The 18,705-nt window shown below is 50.1% G+C and overlaps 1 protein-coding gene across 1 annotated transcript in view; it reads right to left on the bottom strand.

Moving 5' to 3' along the window:
* Nucleotides 1-18,705, bottom strand: part of TLN1 (talin 1) — a 36,502-nt gene that overhangs the window by 16,333 nt on the left and 1,464 nt on the right. Inside the window, exons 2-27 of the mRNA XM_011950438.1 lie at nt 13,372-13,531; nt 13,035-13,132; nt 12,641-12,770; nt 12,382-12,534; nt 12,002-12,144; nt 11,762-11,889; nt 10,673-10,733; nt 9,928-10,032; nt 9,457-9,612; nt 8,621-8,722; nt 7,933-8,009; nt 7,539-7,719; nt 7,240-7,353; nt 7,019-7,127; nt 6,574-6,782; nt 6,312-6,410; nt 5,130-5,297; nt 4,653-4,947; nt 3,901-4,067; nt 2,564-2,692; nt 2,271-2,387; nt 2,083-2,196; nt 1,748-1,882; nt 1,465-1,593; nt 629-731; nt 268-476 (exon numbers count right to left, since the gene is read on the bottom strand). Of these exons, the coding sequence (XP_011805828.1) occupies nt 268-476; nt 629-731; nt 1,465-1,593; nt 1,748-1,882; nt 2,083-2,196; nt 2,271-2,387; nt 2,564-2,692; nt 3,901-4,067; nt 4,653-4,947; nt 5,130-5,297; nt 6,312-6,410; nt 6,574-6,782; nt 7,019-7,127; nt 7,240-7,353; nt 7,539-7,719; nt 7,933-8,009; nt 8,621-8,722; nt 9,457-9,612; nt 9,928-10,032; nt 10,673-10,733; nt 11,762-11,889; nt 12,002-12,144; nt 12,382-12,534; nt 12,641-12,770; nt 13,035-13,132; nt 13,372-13,501 (3,561 nt within the window). The 5' untranslated portion in view covers nt 13,502-13,531. The remainder of the gene's footprint in view (nt 1-267; nt 477-628; nt 732-1,464; nt 1,594-1,747; nt 1,883-2,082; nt 2,197-2,270; nt 2,388-2,563; nt 2,693-3,900; nt 4,068-4,652; nt 4,948-5,129; nt 5,298-6,311; nt 6,411-6,573; nt 6,783-7,018; nt 7,128-7,239; nt 7,354-7,538; nt 7,720-7,932; nt 8,010-8,620; nt 8,723-9,456; nt 9,613-9,927; nt 10,033-10,672; nt 10,734-11,761; nt 11,890-12,001; nt 12,145-12,381; nt 12,535-12,640; nt 12,771-13,034; nt 13,133-13,371; nt 13,532-18,705) is intronic.

Here is an 18,705-nt window from a genome sequence, read left to right as displayed (position 1 = left end):
ATAAAATAAAAAATAAAATAAAATAAAATAAAATAAAATAAAATAAAAAATAATAAAATAAAATAAAATAATAAAATAAAATAAAATAAAATACTAAGAGAACATAAGGGTGGAATCCACAGAGGGGCTCTCAAGAGCAGACACAAGAAGACATCACTCTGTCAGTGCAGACGAGGCTTAGAAGCTTTGGCCTCAATCAGGGTGGGCCTTATAAAGGAATCTGGGGGAGAGGGAGAGGGAGGGAGTGGCCCCTTCCCAATACCTGACCTGGGCAAGCCGCTGCTGGCTCTCAGGGTCCCCTGGATGGCCAGCTGCCTTTTTCGCCTCCTCAATAAGGCTGCTAGCTTTGTCTAGCACATCACTGGCCGTGTCAAGTACAATGGCCTGCACTGCAGGATCTGACGTCAGTGCAGCAACTCCCCTAGCGGCCTGGGCCAGTGACCGCAGCCCACCTGCCACATCCCGAGCTGCAATACCTGGGGAGATGAGGAGAAAGAGGGAAGGGAAGGTGCCTTCATTGCCAGGCCCTGATTCCAGTGGTTTCCTCTGTCAGTCCCATCCCTCATCCAGCTCCCATTTTCCTACCTCCCTCACAATATGCCCCATGCCTGGCCCTCTGCCCACATACCTGCATAATTCTCATTGCCCTGGGCAACCTCTCCCAGTAGCTGGGCGATGGCGGAGCTCACGGCTTTGGTGCTGTTGCCCAGATCCTGGGCACACTTCTCCATCTAAGGATGAAGGGGGAAGAACTGGACTTGAGAAAGGAGGAGGTGAGAAGAAGGAACCTGAGAAGGTACTTGGGGACAGGTGGCAATTTAAATAAAGGTTTTGGGCTGGGTGCAATGGCTCACACCTATAATCCTAGCACTTTGGGAGGCCAAGGCAGGAAGCTGAGGTCAGGAGTTCAAGACCAGCCTGGGCAACATGGCGAAACCCCATCTCTACTAAAAATACAAAAATTAGCCAGGCATGGTGGCGCATGCCTGCAATCCCAGCTACTCAAGAGGCTAAGGCAGGAGAATGGCTTGAACCCAGGAAGTGGAGGTTGCAGTGAGCTGAGATTACACAACTGCACTACAGTTTAGGCAACAGAGCGAGACTCCATCAAGGAAAAAAAAAAAAAGAAATAAAAGAAAGAAAAGAGAAAAGGAAAGAGGAAAGGAAAAGAAAGAAGGGAAAGGAAAGGAAATGAAGAAAAGAGGAAGGAAGAAAGAAAGGAAGGAAGAAACAAGGAAGGAAGGAGAAACAAGAGAAAGAATGAGAGAAAGAAAGAGAAGGAAGGAAGGAAGGAGAAAAAAAGAAAAGAAAAAGAAACGAGAGAAAGAGGATATAAAAAAGGAAAGAAGGAAGAAAGGAAGGAAGTGAGGGAGGGAGGGAGGAAATGTTTTGAGCAGCTCTGGGGCATGGAAGGGAAGGAAGACTTTAGGATTTGAGTAAGAATGAGGTCTTAAACATACTTACTGTCTCCCCAGGTAAGGGTTTAAGCTTGCCATCTCGAGCCGCTGCCTTCACTTCCTGTAGATCTTTCTCTAGATTCTGTACCAAACTCAGGGCAGAATCCATCTCCAAAGGTCCACATGCTTCCTGAGCCTATAAGAAAGGGGTTTGGGGTGTAGGAGGTCCTGCTGTGTCTCACCAATGCCTCTGATCACACAATTATCCACATATCAGGTTATTCTGCACAGATTTCCTCTCATTACAGGACTCCAGCCTCATCTTCCAAAGCCACAACCAGCTTCCATACCTTCTGGGCAGCCGTCCGGAGTTCAGCCAGCGCGGTGCCCAGGTTCTTGGCACACTGACTCAGCTGCATGGCTGAAGCCTGGTCCTGAATCGTTGGCACTGAGGCCTTTGCAGCTGCCACCATCTTCCCACCTGGCTGTTGGGGAATAAGCAGGTGGATGAAGTGTGCTATCCTCCCTCTGGGCTTGGGTACAAGGACTGATGATGATCAAGATGGAGGGAACACTGGGGCTTGGTATTGTGAAAGAGGCTGTTGGCAGAGATTCAAACTATGGGAGATGGAGGCTTAGAAAGGTGGGAAGGTCAGGTCAGAGAAGTGTGGAGAGGGTGCCTTGCCTGCAGGAAGCTCTGGCTGGCAGCAATGAGGGCAAGCTGAGTGCTGGGGCTGTCAGGCTGGGCTTGGCTTCCTCGGACACCCTGCACCAGCAGCGGAATCTGCTCTGCCACTGCCTGTAGGTGAAAAATGTCATAAGAGACGCACAAGTCTCCCTCTTCCCACTCCCACATGCTTCCTAGAGTCTTACCTTGCAGCTCTGCACCAGCAGGGGCTGCGGGCCGGCAGAAGCCTTGGGGGTAGAGGCTGCGTGCTGAGCTGCAGCGATGGTCTGTGTGGCTGAGGCTGCAGCCTGCTTGGCTGCATGCTGTGAAGACAAAGTAGTCAGACCAAGCCCATGGATTCCCATGCCCAGTCCCTGGCCTACCTTGCCCAGGCTATGCCCCAAGGACATATGAACTTACTCTCCGAACCTCCCTTCCAGTTAATTCCTCCCACAGCACCCACACTCTCTCTTGCTCATGGTGAAACTCCCAGCCTCACCTCCAGGCGCTGCACCAGCTTTTTCTTGATGGCATTCTGCGCGGCTGCATTGGTGGCCATGCGCAGCCCCTCAGCTGCCTCCCGCAGCCGCTGCTGCTGCTCCTCACTGTCAGGGTAGGCGGCTGCTCCCTGCGGGAGAGGTGGAAAGAGTCATCACCCAGCTCTCCTGTGGATCCTAAAGAAGCTCCTCTCTCACTTCTCTAGACTTGGTTTAAATTTCACGTATTTTCCTGAAGTCATCTCTAATTAACCCCACCAAAAAACAATCACCTTTGAGAGGAGCTGCCTCATGAAGGTCAATGGGAAATCTCAGGGGGCTAGGATTCCCACTGGATGCTGAAATCCTTTCTTAAGGTGGAATTGTTTTGCCTTCCCCTCCTTGGGGAATACCACACATGAGTGAGGTGAGTAGGGCTCCCTGGGCAAAGGAGGACTCAGTTTAGAGCAGGCATCTCAGGAATACTAAAGCAGGGGAGCTGCTTACTCCTGCCAACTGAAAAGCCCCAGAGCCCAGGGGGCCTAGGAATCATCTGCGCTTCTTTCTGATGGTTCTCTGCATCCTGGTGTCTCAGTGTCCTACTGCCTTGTCTTTCTCTGTAAGGCTGGCAGCAGAGGCCCCAGAGGCTGAATGCCTATGGGTATTCACAGGGGAGACCAGGAAGGAGAGGAATCCCAGGCAGGGTAGCAGCAAAGAAGGTAAAAATAGGAATAGAAGACCTTGGACTTAAAGAAAAAGGATCTGGTTACCTACTACAGAGGAATGGGAGAGATTCATTAAAGGACACAAAATTACAGCTAGATAGGAGTAAGTTCTAGCGTTCTACACCACTGTAGGATGACTAAAGTTAAGAATAACATATTATATAGTTTCAGATAGTTGGAGAATACTGAATGTTCCCAACACAAATGATAAATATTTGGATAAATGATGGCTATGTTAATTACTCTGATCTGATTACTATATATGTATTTAAATGTCACTATGTACCTCATGAATATGTAAAATTATGTCAATTAAAGAATAATTTTAGGCCAGGTGTGCCTGTAATCCCAACACTCTGGGAGTCCAAGGTGGGAGGATCACTTGAGTCCAAGAGTTTGAGACAACGACAAGCCTGGGCAACATAGTGAGACTACCTGTTTTTTTTAAAAAAAAAAAAAAACCTGGGCCATGGCTCACCTGCAGCCTTAGGGCTCATTCACTTCCTGAGTGCTCCTATACTTGTCCTCTTGTATTTTCTGCTTTTCCTGGGTCTCCCCTATCAGATGAGGGTGACCATCTGGACCTCTCTACTTCCCTCCAGGGCCCAGTCTGGGGGTGTGCACAGACTTTGTACCTTGGCAGCCTCTACCATCTTGGCTGTGGCATCAGCTAGGATCTTGGCAGCACTTAAGAGCTTGCGGGAGTTCTCCAGATCACTTTCCCCCTCAGCATCGGCCTTGATGGCATTGACCAAGTCAGATGTGGCTTGGGCCAGGATGCGGGCCTGTCGCACCATCTCCCCTGAGAGCACAGGGCATAGTCAGGCAAGGAAGCCAGAGATACTGAGGTGTCAGGGGTGGGGACAAAGGTGGGGAAAAGTGGTGTAGACAAGGTAGACGGGGGCTTTAGGGACAGAAAAGAGACTGGCAAAAGCTCTTGCATGATTTCTTTGGGGTTATTTTTTTTCTGGGTTTATGATCTTGAGAAAAACAGATTCTCCAGTGGGTTCTTACGGGAGGACAGTCTCCAATGGGTATTTTCAGCCAGTAGCCTTGAGAAGAGGAGACACTCTCTGAAAACTTTTGGGGTCAGGGGTACAGTAGGGAAGGCTATACCACTTTCATGTCACTTTCTATATATTTTTGTGCATACTTTGGTATATTCTTTAAATGCTCCAGGGAAGGTAGAGGACTTAATATTCCTTTTACAGAAGAGGAAGCAGAGGGTTCAGAGAGCTTTAATGATGAGCCTATGGTTGTGTGGCTGGCAAGCCCACACTGTGCTGAGTTTCTTGGGGTGAAGTGGTTGGGTCCGCAAGGGGATGATGTCCAGCAGGGTTAGGGAACCCTAGTGGGATTTTTGTTTTCCTGGGGGTGGGTGTCTTACCAGCATCACCCATGGAGCTAAAGATGTTCTCAGTGACAGTAAGGATGGTGTCAGTGGCCTGGTCATAACGGCCAGCAGGCCCAGCCCCTGTGGCATGGGCCTTCACATGCTGCAGCAGCTCATTCAGGGCCTGGGTGACAGCTGTGGCTGCTGCTCCTACCCCTCGCAACAGTTGCCCATCCTCTGTAGCTGCCTGGGAGGCAGACACGCAGCCCTCCACGGCTTTGGCTACCAGTCGTCCAGCCTCCACCAGTTGTTCTTGGCAGACAGGTGAGCTGATTGTAGGTGCCACCACCTGTAGGTAAAGTGAATGTCAGAGATGTAGGCAAGGGAAAGAAAGGAGGTAGAGTGCGCTGCTCATAGCAGTAACTGAGATAGGTGAGGAGGCCTCCAGAGCCAAAGAAATAAAATGAAACGCTCACGTGTATGTGGTAGTATCATTCCTCAGCACAGACTAGAGCAACCTTTGGGGCTCACCTTAGTACAGGCCACTAGTTGGGAAGTGGACAGGGCACACTGTGTTGCTGCAGCAATAACTTGGGTCTGAAGTCCCGAGTCCTCTGTCCTCTGGGCCACACTCTTGGCCTTGAGGACCAGGGCAGCTGCAGCACTTGCCACAGCTTTGGCGAGCTGCATTAGCACGTCCTGTAAGAAAACAGCAGTTAGCATGACCTGAGATCAGGCTTGGGATTCACAGACACTTCTCAGAGGCGTAAGCTGCTTCATTATTCCCATCAATCCAATCAAAGGAGAGCGCACGCAGAAGCAACCAGAACCTACCCCGAGCCACTGCCCTGAGCACCCAGCAGGACAGAACCTCCACTAAAGAACAAACCCACACCGAGAGAAATACAGCCTACACCAAATGGAGACACATGAGGCGGATACACTCGATGATGACGGGGAAAGAACGGGGTGGTGCTGTTACAATGGGGTGAGGAGAGGAGGTATCTCCTGGGATCCCTTCACTCCCAGCTTCTTTACTCCACTTCTTGATCTTGGATTGGAAGTGGTCATCCTGGAATCTTGGGAGCAAGTCCCTGTACTACCCTACCTGATCCCATTTCCCAAAGCCTGCCTTCGCCAGGCCTCTTCATCTCCCACCAAGTTCTGGTCCCCTAGGAGGCTGAGAAAGAAGTACAGAAACGAGTGTATGCGGCTCAGAGAGGACAAAGCTGGGAAGGCCCAGGCCAGAGGCTGTTACCGTAGGGGAATCGGGGGGAGATCGAACCCCAGCCCCTCCGGATGCACATATCTGCATGGGAAATCCAGGGTGAAAAGTCAGCTGAGGATATTGGCATGGAGTGGGAAGGGGGAGAGCTAGAGGAACACTATCCTCAGGGTGGCATGGTCTATAGCATTGTGGGGGTCCTCAAGATGGGGCAAGGGCTATGTATGGGGAAGAGAGGGAAAAGATGACAAGGGGCTAAAGAATAAATGAGGGCCAATAGTAAACCAGCAGGTTAAGTTTGGATTCAGGGGTTCCGAATTCTAACCCCTAAAAGAGAGATCAGAAGCTACCAGTATCATCCCCTGGAAATAGAGGATCATATTGGTTTTTAGGGGTCAATTCATAGAAGCCAGGACTAGGAACCAGATTCAGGAGCAGAAGTTACTTCCTAGATTCTGGGGTTCTGGGGGGTTGGGTAAGTCACCAACCTGGAAGTGGGGGTCAGTATCACTTTCCCCAATTTGTTGCAACAGCTCCCCACTGGCCTGGCCCACGTTCCCAGCTGCTTGCAGCAGGTTCTGACGGGGCTGTGGAGAGTGAACACCAGTCAGAAGCTGCCCAATCCCTGCCCACATGCCTGTGCATCTCACAGGCCCACGGGACCCAGGTTTCCATCCTGTGGCTTGGATTGTCCCTTCTCCTTGGGCTTGAACCCTGTCTCCACCCTAGCCCAACCCTGTGGCCCCTAACCTCAGCACTGGCCGGTTGGGCACTGCGCAGCAGTTCTGACACTGCCCCCGCAAGGCCCTTTGCTGCCTGCAACAGGGGCCGGCCACTGCCGCCTTCGTCCTCCAGCAAGGCAGCCAGCAGCTTCACCCCACGGGACATCTCCGTCAGGTTGGAGGAGATTGTGGTGACTGCACAGCCCACTGCGGTATAGTCTGTCTCAGCAGGGTCCCCTAAGGGGAAAAGGAGAAAGAGGAACATGAGAGACAGGGCAGGCCAGACGAAGGGCTGGGGAAGGAGCAAAGTCACACCCAGTTAGTCACACACACGTCCACGGAGAGACGCACACACACAGTCCCTTCCACAATGAGTCAAGGCACAGTCATACACGAAACCAGTCACATGCATGCCTGTGCACACTCGCATCCTCTCTCCCCATCACACACCCGGAAGCTAGCATCCGGCCTACCTGCTGTCAGGTTCACCACAGACGCAGTACCAGCTGTGATGGCATCTACCTGAGAGTGGATCTCATGCTTTGATTCATCCATCTTGTTCTTACGCCAGGCCTTAGAGGCCTGAAAGAGAGAGGAAAAGACCTCAGGATCTGCCCTGGTTTGGTTCACCTCATCCCTATCCCTTGGAGTCTCAGCTTCAGTACCACGGGCTTCTCCTCCATCCCATACTTACAGCATCCTGGCCAAGAGGTGGCAGAGTGTCAAAGTCATCCAGGGTGGCCTGGGCAGCCTGCACGGCCTGCATGCTGGAGTTAATGGTTCCAGTGAGTGCCTGCTGGGCCGAAGTCTAAAGACAAATGGGGAGAAACAGGGACCGGAATGGATGATTGGAGAAAAGAGAAGGTAAAAGAGAACCATGGGCTAGGGAGAGAATACAAATAGGGACCTGGGAAAAGACTGCCTAACTCCTGGCTCAGCCCAGCTGAGGGTGAGAGAAGGGCCCTGGCACCATGGTGGACATAGGACACTTACCAGAGGAGGCATGTGTCCTCGGTGCATCTGGCCGCTGGTAATCTGCTGCTGGGCAGGGGGCATGCTGCCCACCTGGAAATTCTCAGGACCAGAGGCTCCAGAGCGCATGATGGCAGGCAGGGCCACAGAGCCATGCTCCACTTTCCCCACCCGGTTGTACTGCTGCTGCAGGACTGTTGACCTGTAGAGGGGTGAACTATTGAGCTCACAGAGGACTCCTCATCTCTACCCCTCCTACCCGGTTACACTACCTTTGCAGGTGTGTGAGGTTTCACTACAGCCTACAACTAGTTAAATACCCATTCTAAGGACTCCCCACCTCCCAAGGGTCCTTAGAGTCAGGTCTTGCCTTCTCTACCCCTGGGAAATGGGATCAGCCTAACTCCCTTCATACTTTTTGGGGGACACTGAGTCCTCCAGCATAGTAGACTCCTCATCTCCTTCCAGCCCAAAGTGATCCTTGCTTTTTTTCTGTAGGAAGAAAAAAAGGAACAAGAGTTGGGATACTTAAAGAAGAGGGAAGTGGAGAAAAGGCAGACTCTTGTTTCCACAACCAGCCATTTTCCAGAAGCTAAGTGCCCATTTCATTTTTTGTTTTTTTGACAAAAAAAGGCTCTGTCACCCAGGCTGAAGTGCAGAGGCATGATCTCGGCTTATTGCAACCTTCGCCTCCCAGGTTCAAGCATTCTGAGTGCCCGTTTCTTTTTTTTTTTTTTTTTTTTTTGAGACGGAGTCTCGCTCTGTCGCCTGGGCTGGAGTGCAGTGGATCTCAGCTCACTGCAAGCTCCGCCTCCCGGGTTTATGCCATTCTCCTGCCTCAGCCTCCCGAGTAGCTGGGACTATAGACGCCCGCCACCTCGCCCGGCTAGCTTTTTGTATTTTTTAGTAGAGACGGGGTTTCACCGTGTTAGCCAGGATGGTCTCGATCTCCTGACCTCGTGATCCGCCCGTCTCGGCCTCCCAAAGTGCTGGGATTACAGGCTTGAGCCACCGCACCCGGCCCTGAGTGCCCGTTTCTAAAGGACTGGCTTGTGGAGAGGGCAAGGGGAGATAAGGAGAAGGCTGGGGCAGGCAGTGCTCACCTTCTTCAGGATGATATCGATGTAGCCGGCAATGAGCTGTGCAATCTGCTCCCCTTCAGTTGTCTGTACTGAGTAGTAGCCATCTTGGTAATCTCCAAAATCCTAGGGTGACAAAGTGGGGGACTCAGTGGGAAAGCTCTAATCTATCCAGGATGGAAATGGCTAGGATAGGAGGCCCAAGGTTGAGCTGATGAGATGCCTTCCCGTGGCAACAGCCCTCTTGGAAGATGCCCACCTTTCTTGAACCTCCTCTTTATTTTCCTCCTTGGAGGGAAATTTTTTACTTCTGAGGAGTGGCCTCTACACTACACGGTTTCAAATACATATTTAGGAAGTCTCTTATTTTTACTCTGATGATACAATTGGGAGGATATAATATTTGGCATTAAATGGCCACACTTTAAGGTTGACTATAGTATCCAAAAGGGAAAAAACAGCATTTCCTATAATTTCTATTTCTGTCATTGGGGTACTTTATCAAGTTGATATCAGTTTTCAATTCATAACCCCATAATATAAAGTCAAAAATTCACTGTACATAGCTGCTGCTGAAACAGGGAGGTTTATCACATTTTTCCTTTCACCAACCCCCCAAGAATTCCAGTGATCTCAGTTTGCTGATGAGATTTTTGTTCTGCTGATTTTAAAGAATAAGTCCATCACCCATTTCATTTAAGCCTCACACTCTCCCAGAGGAAGATTCTCCATCTACTCTAACCTCCTTTTTTTCTGGAGTAATACACAGTATACTTACCCTCAGAGAGGGAAAAGACCTCTGCAGCTGCCCCTTTTCTGAAACTCCCAAAGCACTTCCTTGTTGGAGTCCCCAGACTCACCAGGGTGAAGCTTTTGGGAGAGGCAGCCCAGCGTTTGATGTTGGTGAGGTTCCACTCCTGGATCACTTCCTTGGTCTTCTCATCCACTCGCATCACACACTCCTTGGTGATGCCCAGAAGCCTGGGCACTAGCTTGTTCTTCCCTTTCATTTTTTCCTATGAGGCAGAGGTTGGTGCTGGTGTTACAGGTCAGAGGTCAAATGAGAGGTGAACGATCAGATTAGCTTGCAGCCATAGGGGATGTTGAGGTGGCCCGGAGGGCTAATGGACAAGGGAAAATGCAGGGTAGGGAGGGAAATGGTGGTGGAGGGCTGATGACAGGCAGGTTTTCATGAGGTCAGAGCAAGGAAGAGAACGAGAATCTTAGGGAATGGTGGGAAATGTGACTGAGGGCAAGGTCAGAGACTTTCAGAGACAGAAAAGGGCAAGAGTGGGAAACAAGGAGGGCAGTGAAAAGGGTCTATAACCTACCTTCACCAGGAAGAAGGAGACACCATAAGTCTTGAGAGAACGGGCTAGCTTCACGTAGCGGACCTTGGCCTCAATCTCACTCATCTGCCCACAATTCTTGTGTGCCTGAGCATAAAATGGGGAAGAATTTAGCAAACAGTTTAATATCACAGCTAAGGAATTAAGGTTGGATGCTAACTATAACAAGAGAGAATTATGGGGAGACTGGAAAGGTTGAGGAGTGCAAGATATGAGAATGAGAGAGTAACGGGATGGAGACTGATAAGGGCTATGCAGAAGCAATGAGTCGAGGGATACAGTCAAGGAACTTGTAGACATTCTGGAGATATGAACAGAGAGTTCGGAAGTAGAAGGGCAAAGAGAAGGCCTTTTGGGCTGAGTATTCAGGGTAGGGGGTAACACCTTATATGTGGACAAAGACTGTACTCTTCCACAGTAATTTCAGATTTTCACCTCATTTGATCCCCCTATCAGTCCTACACAGGGCAAATACTGTTATCCCAAATTAGAGGGAAATAAAAGAATACAAGAATATTGAACTGAATTGCACAGCAAAAGCAGGGATGGAGCTGAGACTAAAAGCCCAGGTTATCTTCTTTCTTGGCAGAGGTGAGGTGGGATAACAGTCTGGTGGGTGAAAGCTGAGTTAGGGGAGACAGGGAGGAGGCGGGGGGCCATTTAGTCAGTAAGATTAAGCAGCAAAGCTCTGCGGTCATCCCAAATACTTTCCCCTACCCACATTCACCTGGAAGATCTTACGCTCTCCCTTCTGCTTCACATACTCCTTGGGCAGGAAGTCCTTCAGGCTACACCAGAAAAGGGAGGGTCAGCATGTGGTAGACAGCATCAGGGGACATGTGGGCCATGAACTGTGGGCCCGGGGGTATGAGGAAATACCTAGGACAGTGTTATCTTTGGGGAGAAAACAGACTCTGAGGGAATAGAGTCTAGATTATCTTCTGAAATAGAGGTGACTTAGTGTAAACTCTTCTTTTTTTTTCTTTGAGATGGAGTTTTGCTCTTGTTGCCCAGGCTGGAGAGCAATGGCATGATCTCATCTCACCAAAACCTCTGCCTCCCAGGTTCAAGTGATTCTCCTGCCTCAGCTTCCTGAGTAGCTGGGATTACAGTCATGCACCACCACGCCCAGCTAATTTTGTATTTTTAGTAGAGATGGGGTTTCTCCATGTTGGTCAGGCTGGTCTCGAACTCCCGACCTCAGGTGATCTGCCCGCCTCGGTCTCCCAAAGTGCTGGGATTACAGGCATGAGCCACTGCATCTGGCCAGTATGAATTCTTAACGTGACCTGTGTCTCTCCCTGTAGGGAAAGGGACTGAGGAAAATTAAGTTAGAGGCTCAGTCCCTGAGGGAAAGTGGGTCTAGAGCACCATTCTAGGGAACCAAGACGAGAAAGAGCTTTCCAGAAGGATGACCATGCACTTAGGAAGCTGAGAAAGCCACGCCAAATCCTGCATTCCAAGAAACACCAGCAGATGAGGCTTGTGAGACTTTTAACCCATGTTCCCTATAGGGAAAATTTTACCCTGTTTCCCTCTGGCTACTGCAGCAAAATTCTTCAGACAATCTCAAAAAAAAGTGACACGCTTGCTTCAGAGATGGGGGTAGGGGCAGAGATACTGAACTACATTCATATTCCAGAGGTAGAGAAGAGACAGTGGATGATGGCAACTAAAAGGGTAACTACATCAGTCAAACCCTGGTACCTCGGAAGAAGAAATAGGGGGAGCAGGCTTGGAATGGAGACAGGCCCACTGGGGTCACAATGGCAGGGAGTGCTGGGCCCTGACAGGGTGTAGGATGTGGGTCACTCACTCGAGGAAGCCAGCCTTGTGCTTCTGCTCATTGTGGGGCCCAAACTGGATCTGGCATTGGAAGCCAGCAAACTCACAGGCCTTGTCAAAGGAGACAGGGTGGGAGCCATTCAAGATGTCATCTCGTGCCTGGAGAGCACAGGGCAAGGAGGCGAATGTTGTGTGTGGGTGCAGGGAAACACACACTGTGCTTCCGACCCCTCCCTATTCCTGCCCCACCCCAGCCAAGTCCTCTGCATACCTGCACATACAGGAGGTTCAGCTGTACGGGGTCCCGGGAATCCACATTCTGGTCTGAGTAAAAGAACTTTCTCCGCAGCAGCAGCGTCTCATGCTCCTCTACACCCTGCTCCCTCAGTGTCCGGCCATGGTCCAGCCAGTTCACTGGGATACAGACAGTCCCCTCAGTGCCAAACCCCCATGGCCCCTGTGTTGTCTGGTCTCTGTTTATTTCTCCACTTCCTACCTCTCCTTACTTAAATGTAAGTTCTGTGAATGTAGGACTTTGTTTTCTTACTGACGTATTCCCAGGGTGTAAAACAGTGCCTGGCAGAAGCAGATGCTAAAGCCCCTTCCCACCCTTCCCATTTCAAAAGCGCTCTTTTTTCTAGTTCTGCTTACACTCGTCATCTGTGTGCAATTTCTGCTTTAGTTTCTCCATCTTCTTTTCATCTCGCAGCAATGTCTTGTCTTTTCTTAAGGTCCCTGTCACTTCCTCCTTTTTCTCTTCCATCAGCTCTCGAACCAATGAATATTCATCATGGTTGGTGATGCCTGGGGAAGGAGATTGGCCTGTTAGCTTCCCAGGTACTACATCAATGCCTTTTGAGAGAGCTGAGGCCTTCTGACCCAGGCCTTCAACTGTACTGGGGCCCCTTACCAATGCGGGCACAGATGGTCATGAGCATGTCAGTGACAGTCTTAGAGTCATCCACCATGATCGTCTTCACAGTTCCATCCAGCATACGGATCTTCAGGGGTCTCTGTTTCTTCCTGTACTCCATAGTGTCCTGTTAGGGTAGGAAGAAGAGACAGGGGCCTACTCTGAGCTAAGGATATTATTTCCTCTTTACACAGCCTGAGGGGAGAGTGTGGAGCACTGAAAGGAAGACTATGGTGGTTCATTCAAAAGCTGGGAATTATGACTGTCTGTTAATAGGAAGAAAGCATGGGGAGGGCCAAGAGACAACAGATGTGGGTGCTGAAAACAGGTGGTGAAACAGGGAGAAGCTGATGGAAGGGGATGCGGTGGTCCTTGATGAAGGGATACTTACCCCATTTCGGAGCATGTAGTAGTCCAAAGCTTTCCCAGCCTCCAGCCATATACCCTTTTTGGGGTCGTCATCTGACAGAAAGAGCCCAAAGTCGCTGGCTAAAAGAGAGGATGGATCACCTTAGGCTTATGAAGACTCCAATGTGGCTGAACAGCTTGTACCATGTTGCCCCTATTTCTCCCATGAACTTGGGCCTAAAGAAGGAGGGAACCATGGAACACAGACCTGAGGGGTGAGTAGTCTTAGGGGACAAAGGGGTCAACTCTCAAGGCCGAGAGCCTGGGAACAAGAAGGGACTGAAGACTCCCACTCCAGCCACCTGGGGAGTCAGACTCACGAGGACCAGCCGGGGCCTCTGGGATCCGCTCACGAATGATGCGGCAGGCGTCGTACACCATGGTAGACGGCTCAAACTGCATCGTCTTCACCACATTCCCAATGCTGATCTTCAGCGAAAGTGCAACCATGGTGGCAGCTTTTCTCCAGCCTGGCTAGACCTGGCCCATGGCATCAGGGCATTAGAATACACTCTTCTGGTGCGAGAAGAGGCCCCCCAGATGGTGGAGTCCCAGGGAAGAGTGTTTTTGAAAGGGACTCACCAAAGTAGATAGTAATAAGGTTGTTTTCACTGTATTTAACAATTTTAAAGAGTGAAAAATTATTTACATCAAAAGAATGAATCCTGACAATTTTTTTTTTTTTGAGACAGAGTTTCGCTCCGTTGCCCAGGCTCGAGTACAGTGGCGCGATCTCAGCTCACTGCAAGCTCCACCTCCTGGGTTCATGCCATTCTCCTGCCTCAGCCTCCCGAGTAGCTGGGACTACAGGAGCCTGCTGCCACGCCCCGCTAATTTTTTGTATTTTTAGTAGAGACAGGGTTTCACCGTGTTAGCCAGGATGGTTTCCATCTCCTGACTTCGTGATCCACCCACCTCGGCCTCCCAAAGTGCTGAGATTATAGGCGTAAGCCACTGCGCCTGGCCAAGCCCTGACAATTTAAGACATCTGAGGGAAAGGAGAAGCTGGTCTGCAAGCTACAACAGCAGGTCTGAAATGTAGTGCTACCTGAGGACACTGCCCTGCCCCACCACCGGAATTTGTACCTCCCTACTTTCATCCAAGTGCCCCTTGTCCCTGATCACCTTTCTTAGCCCTGCTCCTGCCTTGTTTTCATTTTTGCCTGGTTCAGTATTTTTCCCTCTTTGTCTCCTGCTGTGTCCTGCTGGCTCTTCCCTGTCTGGGATTTTCAGAGCTCTCTTCTCACCACGTGACCTTCCTTCTCATGGCTTTAGCTGCCTTCTCGGCAAAATGAAGATGTTATAATTCCCTAGGGCTCCCTGTCAGGGAGACCAAATATTGGTTGCTCAAGCCATCCAGAGGTCCGCTCTTGCCCCAGCTTTTCTCTAACCTGAGATGCTGAGGGTCTTCTCAAGGAGCCTAGCCCTGTACTGGGCTTCCCAGGCAGTCAAGCTAGAAATGTGATTCTCTAACTCAAAAGGGTCTATCTCAGAAGTTATCTGATCAACTCTTGTGTTTTGGAGAAGGGGAAATAGACTCTGGGTGGCCAGGAAACATTTTCAAGGCAGGCCAGAGAAAGGACCCAGTTCCTGTAACTCAGTCCTTGCTTGTTCCAAGTCACCAATACTCAGTCCTGCAACTCCTCCTATGCTTTCTCCTCTTCAGCAAGTCTGTCTCAAATTCTGCTCTGTCTCACCCACTTCCCCTGACAGTATTTTCAGTGCAGCTCAGAATAGTAGTCCTATCCCACCTTGTTCCACCCTCCTGGCACCCCCTCTCAGCGGCTAGAGGAGACACTGGAGGCAGCAGGTGGCGCACAGGCTGCAAGAGGACAAGTCTGCCCAGCAGCTGATGATGTGCCCCAGCTTGGTACAGGGATTGGGTGCCTCTTAACTAAGAGAATGAGCAAATACAAGCTGCCCATTCCCCTCCTGGCAAACTACAAGCCTCAAGTGGGGAAAAGCAGGGTGAGAGGGGAAGGCTGGAAAGCAGAGATGGGGGTGTTAGGATACAGAAGGCATTTGAAAGCCAGGGAAGTTAAGGGGTAGAGGTTAAAGAAGTTAGCAGAGATGGGATGAGGAGAACTGAAGATCTAAGTAGAAACAAGAGACAGGATGCAGGTGTGAAAAAGGTGTCGATCAGGCGTCTGGTACCGAGTGGCAGATAGACCATTTCTGACCTTACAAGCAGTCCAGAGTCTCAGAAGAACCACAGCTCTTTGTCTTTACTCCCAAATAAGTGAGGACCCTCCCAGTCTCCCCAGTTCCAGCTCTCTGCCCTCCTCCCCACTCCTGGGGCACTTTGCCCAACCTTATTACTATCCGCTTTGGTGTCCCAGCTGGACAGACCTGGCTATGGGGTTGCTGACCATGAAAGAATGAGGGCTGGGCTGGAGGATCCGAGAAGCTGGAGGAGTCTGTGGAGCTGAGAAGCAGGACCGAAGGGACCCTTCACACTAAGCTGAAACTGCATGTCTCCCCCCATTTCCTCCGGACACTTACACACCCCCTCTTCCTCAAGCACGGAAGCCTCTGGTGAGACCCCGATAAGGGAGCTGAGTCATGCCTACCCTTACTCCCGAGCTGGTCCAGAGTGGATATTCACACAGCTACAAGAGGGTGAGTGGACGTGAAGAACTGATCAGTGAATTGGGGGTGGTGGTGGCAAATAACAAGGCTGCTACAAGTATGAGTAGAAGCTAGCTCATTCCTGCTTTGGCCTGAGAACTTTGCTCCCCTTTCCATCGTGTTTTATGGAACAGCAACTCCCCACCGCAGTGTCCCCCTCCCAGGGAACTCCTCCTCCCTCAATACATTCCTGAGATGCATTCCAAAGGAGTTGGGCAATTGGAGAGGGGGAATGGAGGACAGGAGGTCAAATCCCAGCAAGGAATGGAATGTAAGGGTATTGGGGCTAAGAAAGTTGGGGTACTTGGAGAATACAGGCAGAGCAGATACCCACAAGGGGAATTGCAGAAAGATAGGGAGTTACAAAGAGGGACAAAAGGAAAGAGCCTAAGACAGTCAGAATATAAGAGGGATGGGGGAGTAACACTCAGTCTGTTACCAAATTTGGCCTCTGAGTCCGCAACCACTGGCAGCGGGGGAGGGCTGTGGGTGAGACTGACATATCCGGCCTCAGGCTGCTGGAGGCTCATTTAAAGCTGGACTGGGCAGCTAGTTGAAGGGCTGCACAGAACTTCCCCCAGTACAGCCCCTCCACACCCACATGCACATTCATTCTCCCCAAATGTACCCCAGCCTATGCAGAGCTCTTTCCCACAGAGCTACCTTACTGTCTCTACATACACATTATCTCAATCACACAGCCCCTACACAGATCCCATCAGGACTGCGTTACCTTCTTCTAGGGAGCCCATCCTACGCACACGGCGTTCGCACAGATAACCTCCATAACAAGCACACCCGGCACCCAGAGTCTTTCCTCCCATTATGTAGCCATTCTCCGTTCACCCAGCAAGCATTCCTTGAGGGCCAGTTGTGGGGAAGACCCTGGGCCAAACTTTCAGTGGCTGGGGACCAAGATCAGTAAGACCTGGCCTTTGTGTTCAAAGGGCTCCCAGTCCATGAGGTGAGTGAATAAGGCAAGTACAGAATCACAACAGAGGGCAGGATGTGGTAAGAGCCAAAAGGTGTGTGCTCAGAGAGATCCCTTTAGGTTAGGGAAGGGGAACCAAAAAGTCTCCGTGACAGGTATCATTTGAAGTTAGAATTTTAAAAAATAGAGATAATAAAAAATAATAGTGATCTGCCATTTATTGACTCTATGTCACTTGCACTGTATACATAATTTCATTTAATCCTTACAGTAGGTGTCATTATTTCCATTTTTACAGATCAGAAAACAGAACTCAAAGATGTTAAATACTTGTTCAAATACTTCTCCAAGTAATAAGTTGTGAAGCCAGGATCCGAACCCAGGTTTCTGACTGCAAAACCCAAGCTCTCTCCACTACGCCAGCCAGCTGGAGATGTGTCAGGGGCAGTTTTCACTCCAGGCAGAGAAATAGTATAAGCAAAGATGGAGAAGCAGTAAATCATGGAGAAGCATTCAGGGAAGTGAGCAGGCAGGCTGGTTGAAGCACAGGGTACCTACAAGGGAGCAGTGGTGGGGAAGTCAGGGTTAGGATGGAAAGGCAGAGGAAGGCTAGAGAGGGGTATGAGGAATTTTACTTATTGGAGGACAAAAGGAGACCGAGGGAGTCTTTGAGCAGAGAAGAGACATAACCAGAACTGGATTTTAGGAAAATAACTCTGGCAGTTACCTGGGAGATTAGTTAGAAGGACACTGTATTAGTACAAATTAAAGGTAACGAAGCCAGAGTTAGAATGGCATTGAGGAAGATGTCACTCAGAAGAAGTTTGGGGAGGTAGAATTGACAGGACGCGATATCTACTAAGGTAGTCAGGTTAGGGTCCCATAGCTTCCTATCATCAGCAGCCACCTTAGTGGCTGGGGCAGCTTGAGTTTAGGTGAGGAACTGGGAAGAGGGGAAAGGATCAGGTTGGGCAGAGAATGTGAGCATGAAGCTATGGTTAGGGGATGTGGTTAGGCTGTGGGAAAAAGGGGATGAGTATATGATTAGTAGCCACTAGGGGCAGATGGGGTTGGGTTAGTGACTGCATCGGGCTGGGAATAGGGAAGACAGGATGTAGAAAAAGGATGGGAAGACAGGGTGTAGAAAAAGGATGCTGGTGATGATGGTGTTGGGAAAAATACATATACATAAGATACATATATGACCAGTCATTGGATCAGGTTGGGAGAAGGGGAATGATTACATAGATGGTGGCTAAGTCAGGGAATGATGGGGTGAGGTCAGAGGCCAGGTCAGGCTATAGGAGGTTGAGAAGAGATAGGCCTGTGGTCAGTGGCTAAATGAGACTGGGGTGGGAGTGGGAAAGTGAAGGGACATTGTCAATGTCTAAGTAAACTGGAGCTGGGATGGGGGATAGGGTATAGCCAGTGGCTGGGTCAGGCTGAGTAGAGGACAGTGCTGTGGTCAGTGGCAGGGTCAGGCTGGGAGTGAAATGGGGGTGTGGTCAGTGGCCTGGCTGGGCGTGGGATCAGCAAGACCCAGTTTCCTCTTTGGGTCTCGTTTCCTCTTTTCTGTTGGGGAGTGGGGGAAGGGGATCTAAAAATGGTCCAAGAAATTAAAAGAGGCTTAGATCTAGGGGGTGGCACACAGCAGGGGCTGGGAGTAGGGTATTCAGCTGATGACCAGATGGAATGTAGATACATGACTGGGTGAAAATGGTAGGAGAGTAATTTAAAATGATGGGAAAGCTCAGGTTATGATGAGGCTAAATTCAGGTAGGATGTGTGGATTAAGGGTTGGTGAGGGAGGTAGAACTGAGGATGGGAATGGATGATAAGATGAGCATGGGACAGTTAAAGGCAAGGGAAGTATTTTGTAAGGGAATAGTCAGGATGGGTGTGAAATGCAGAGTCAGGGATGAGAGTTGGAGAGGAGGGCTTAATACCTAGAGAACAAGTTAAGTGGGAGACAGCAAAGCTAAACTTTCAGGGGATTCAGTTATTCCCTTCTCCCGTGGTAACAGTGATTCCTTGGTCAGCTTCCCCCATAGTCAACAGCTCCTTCTTCCCTAGGCAGTCTCCAACTTGTGACTAG

The sequence above is a fragment of the Colobus angolensis genome, unplaced genomic scaffold (genome assembly GCF_000951035.1).
Source record: "Colobus angolensis palliatus isolate OR3802 unplaced genomic scaffold, Cang.pa_1.0 Scaffold308, whole genome shotgun sequence".
NCBI classification, from domain to species: domain Eukaryota; kingdom Metazoa; phylum Chordata; class Mammalia; order Primates; family Cercopithecidae; genus Colobus; species Colobus angolensis.
The sequence above is the reverse complement of the archived record's forward strand: the minus strand, read 5'-3'. Positions and strand labels throughout refer to the sequence as shown.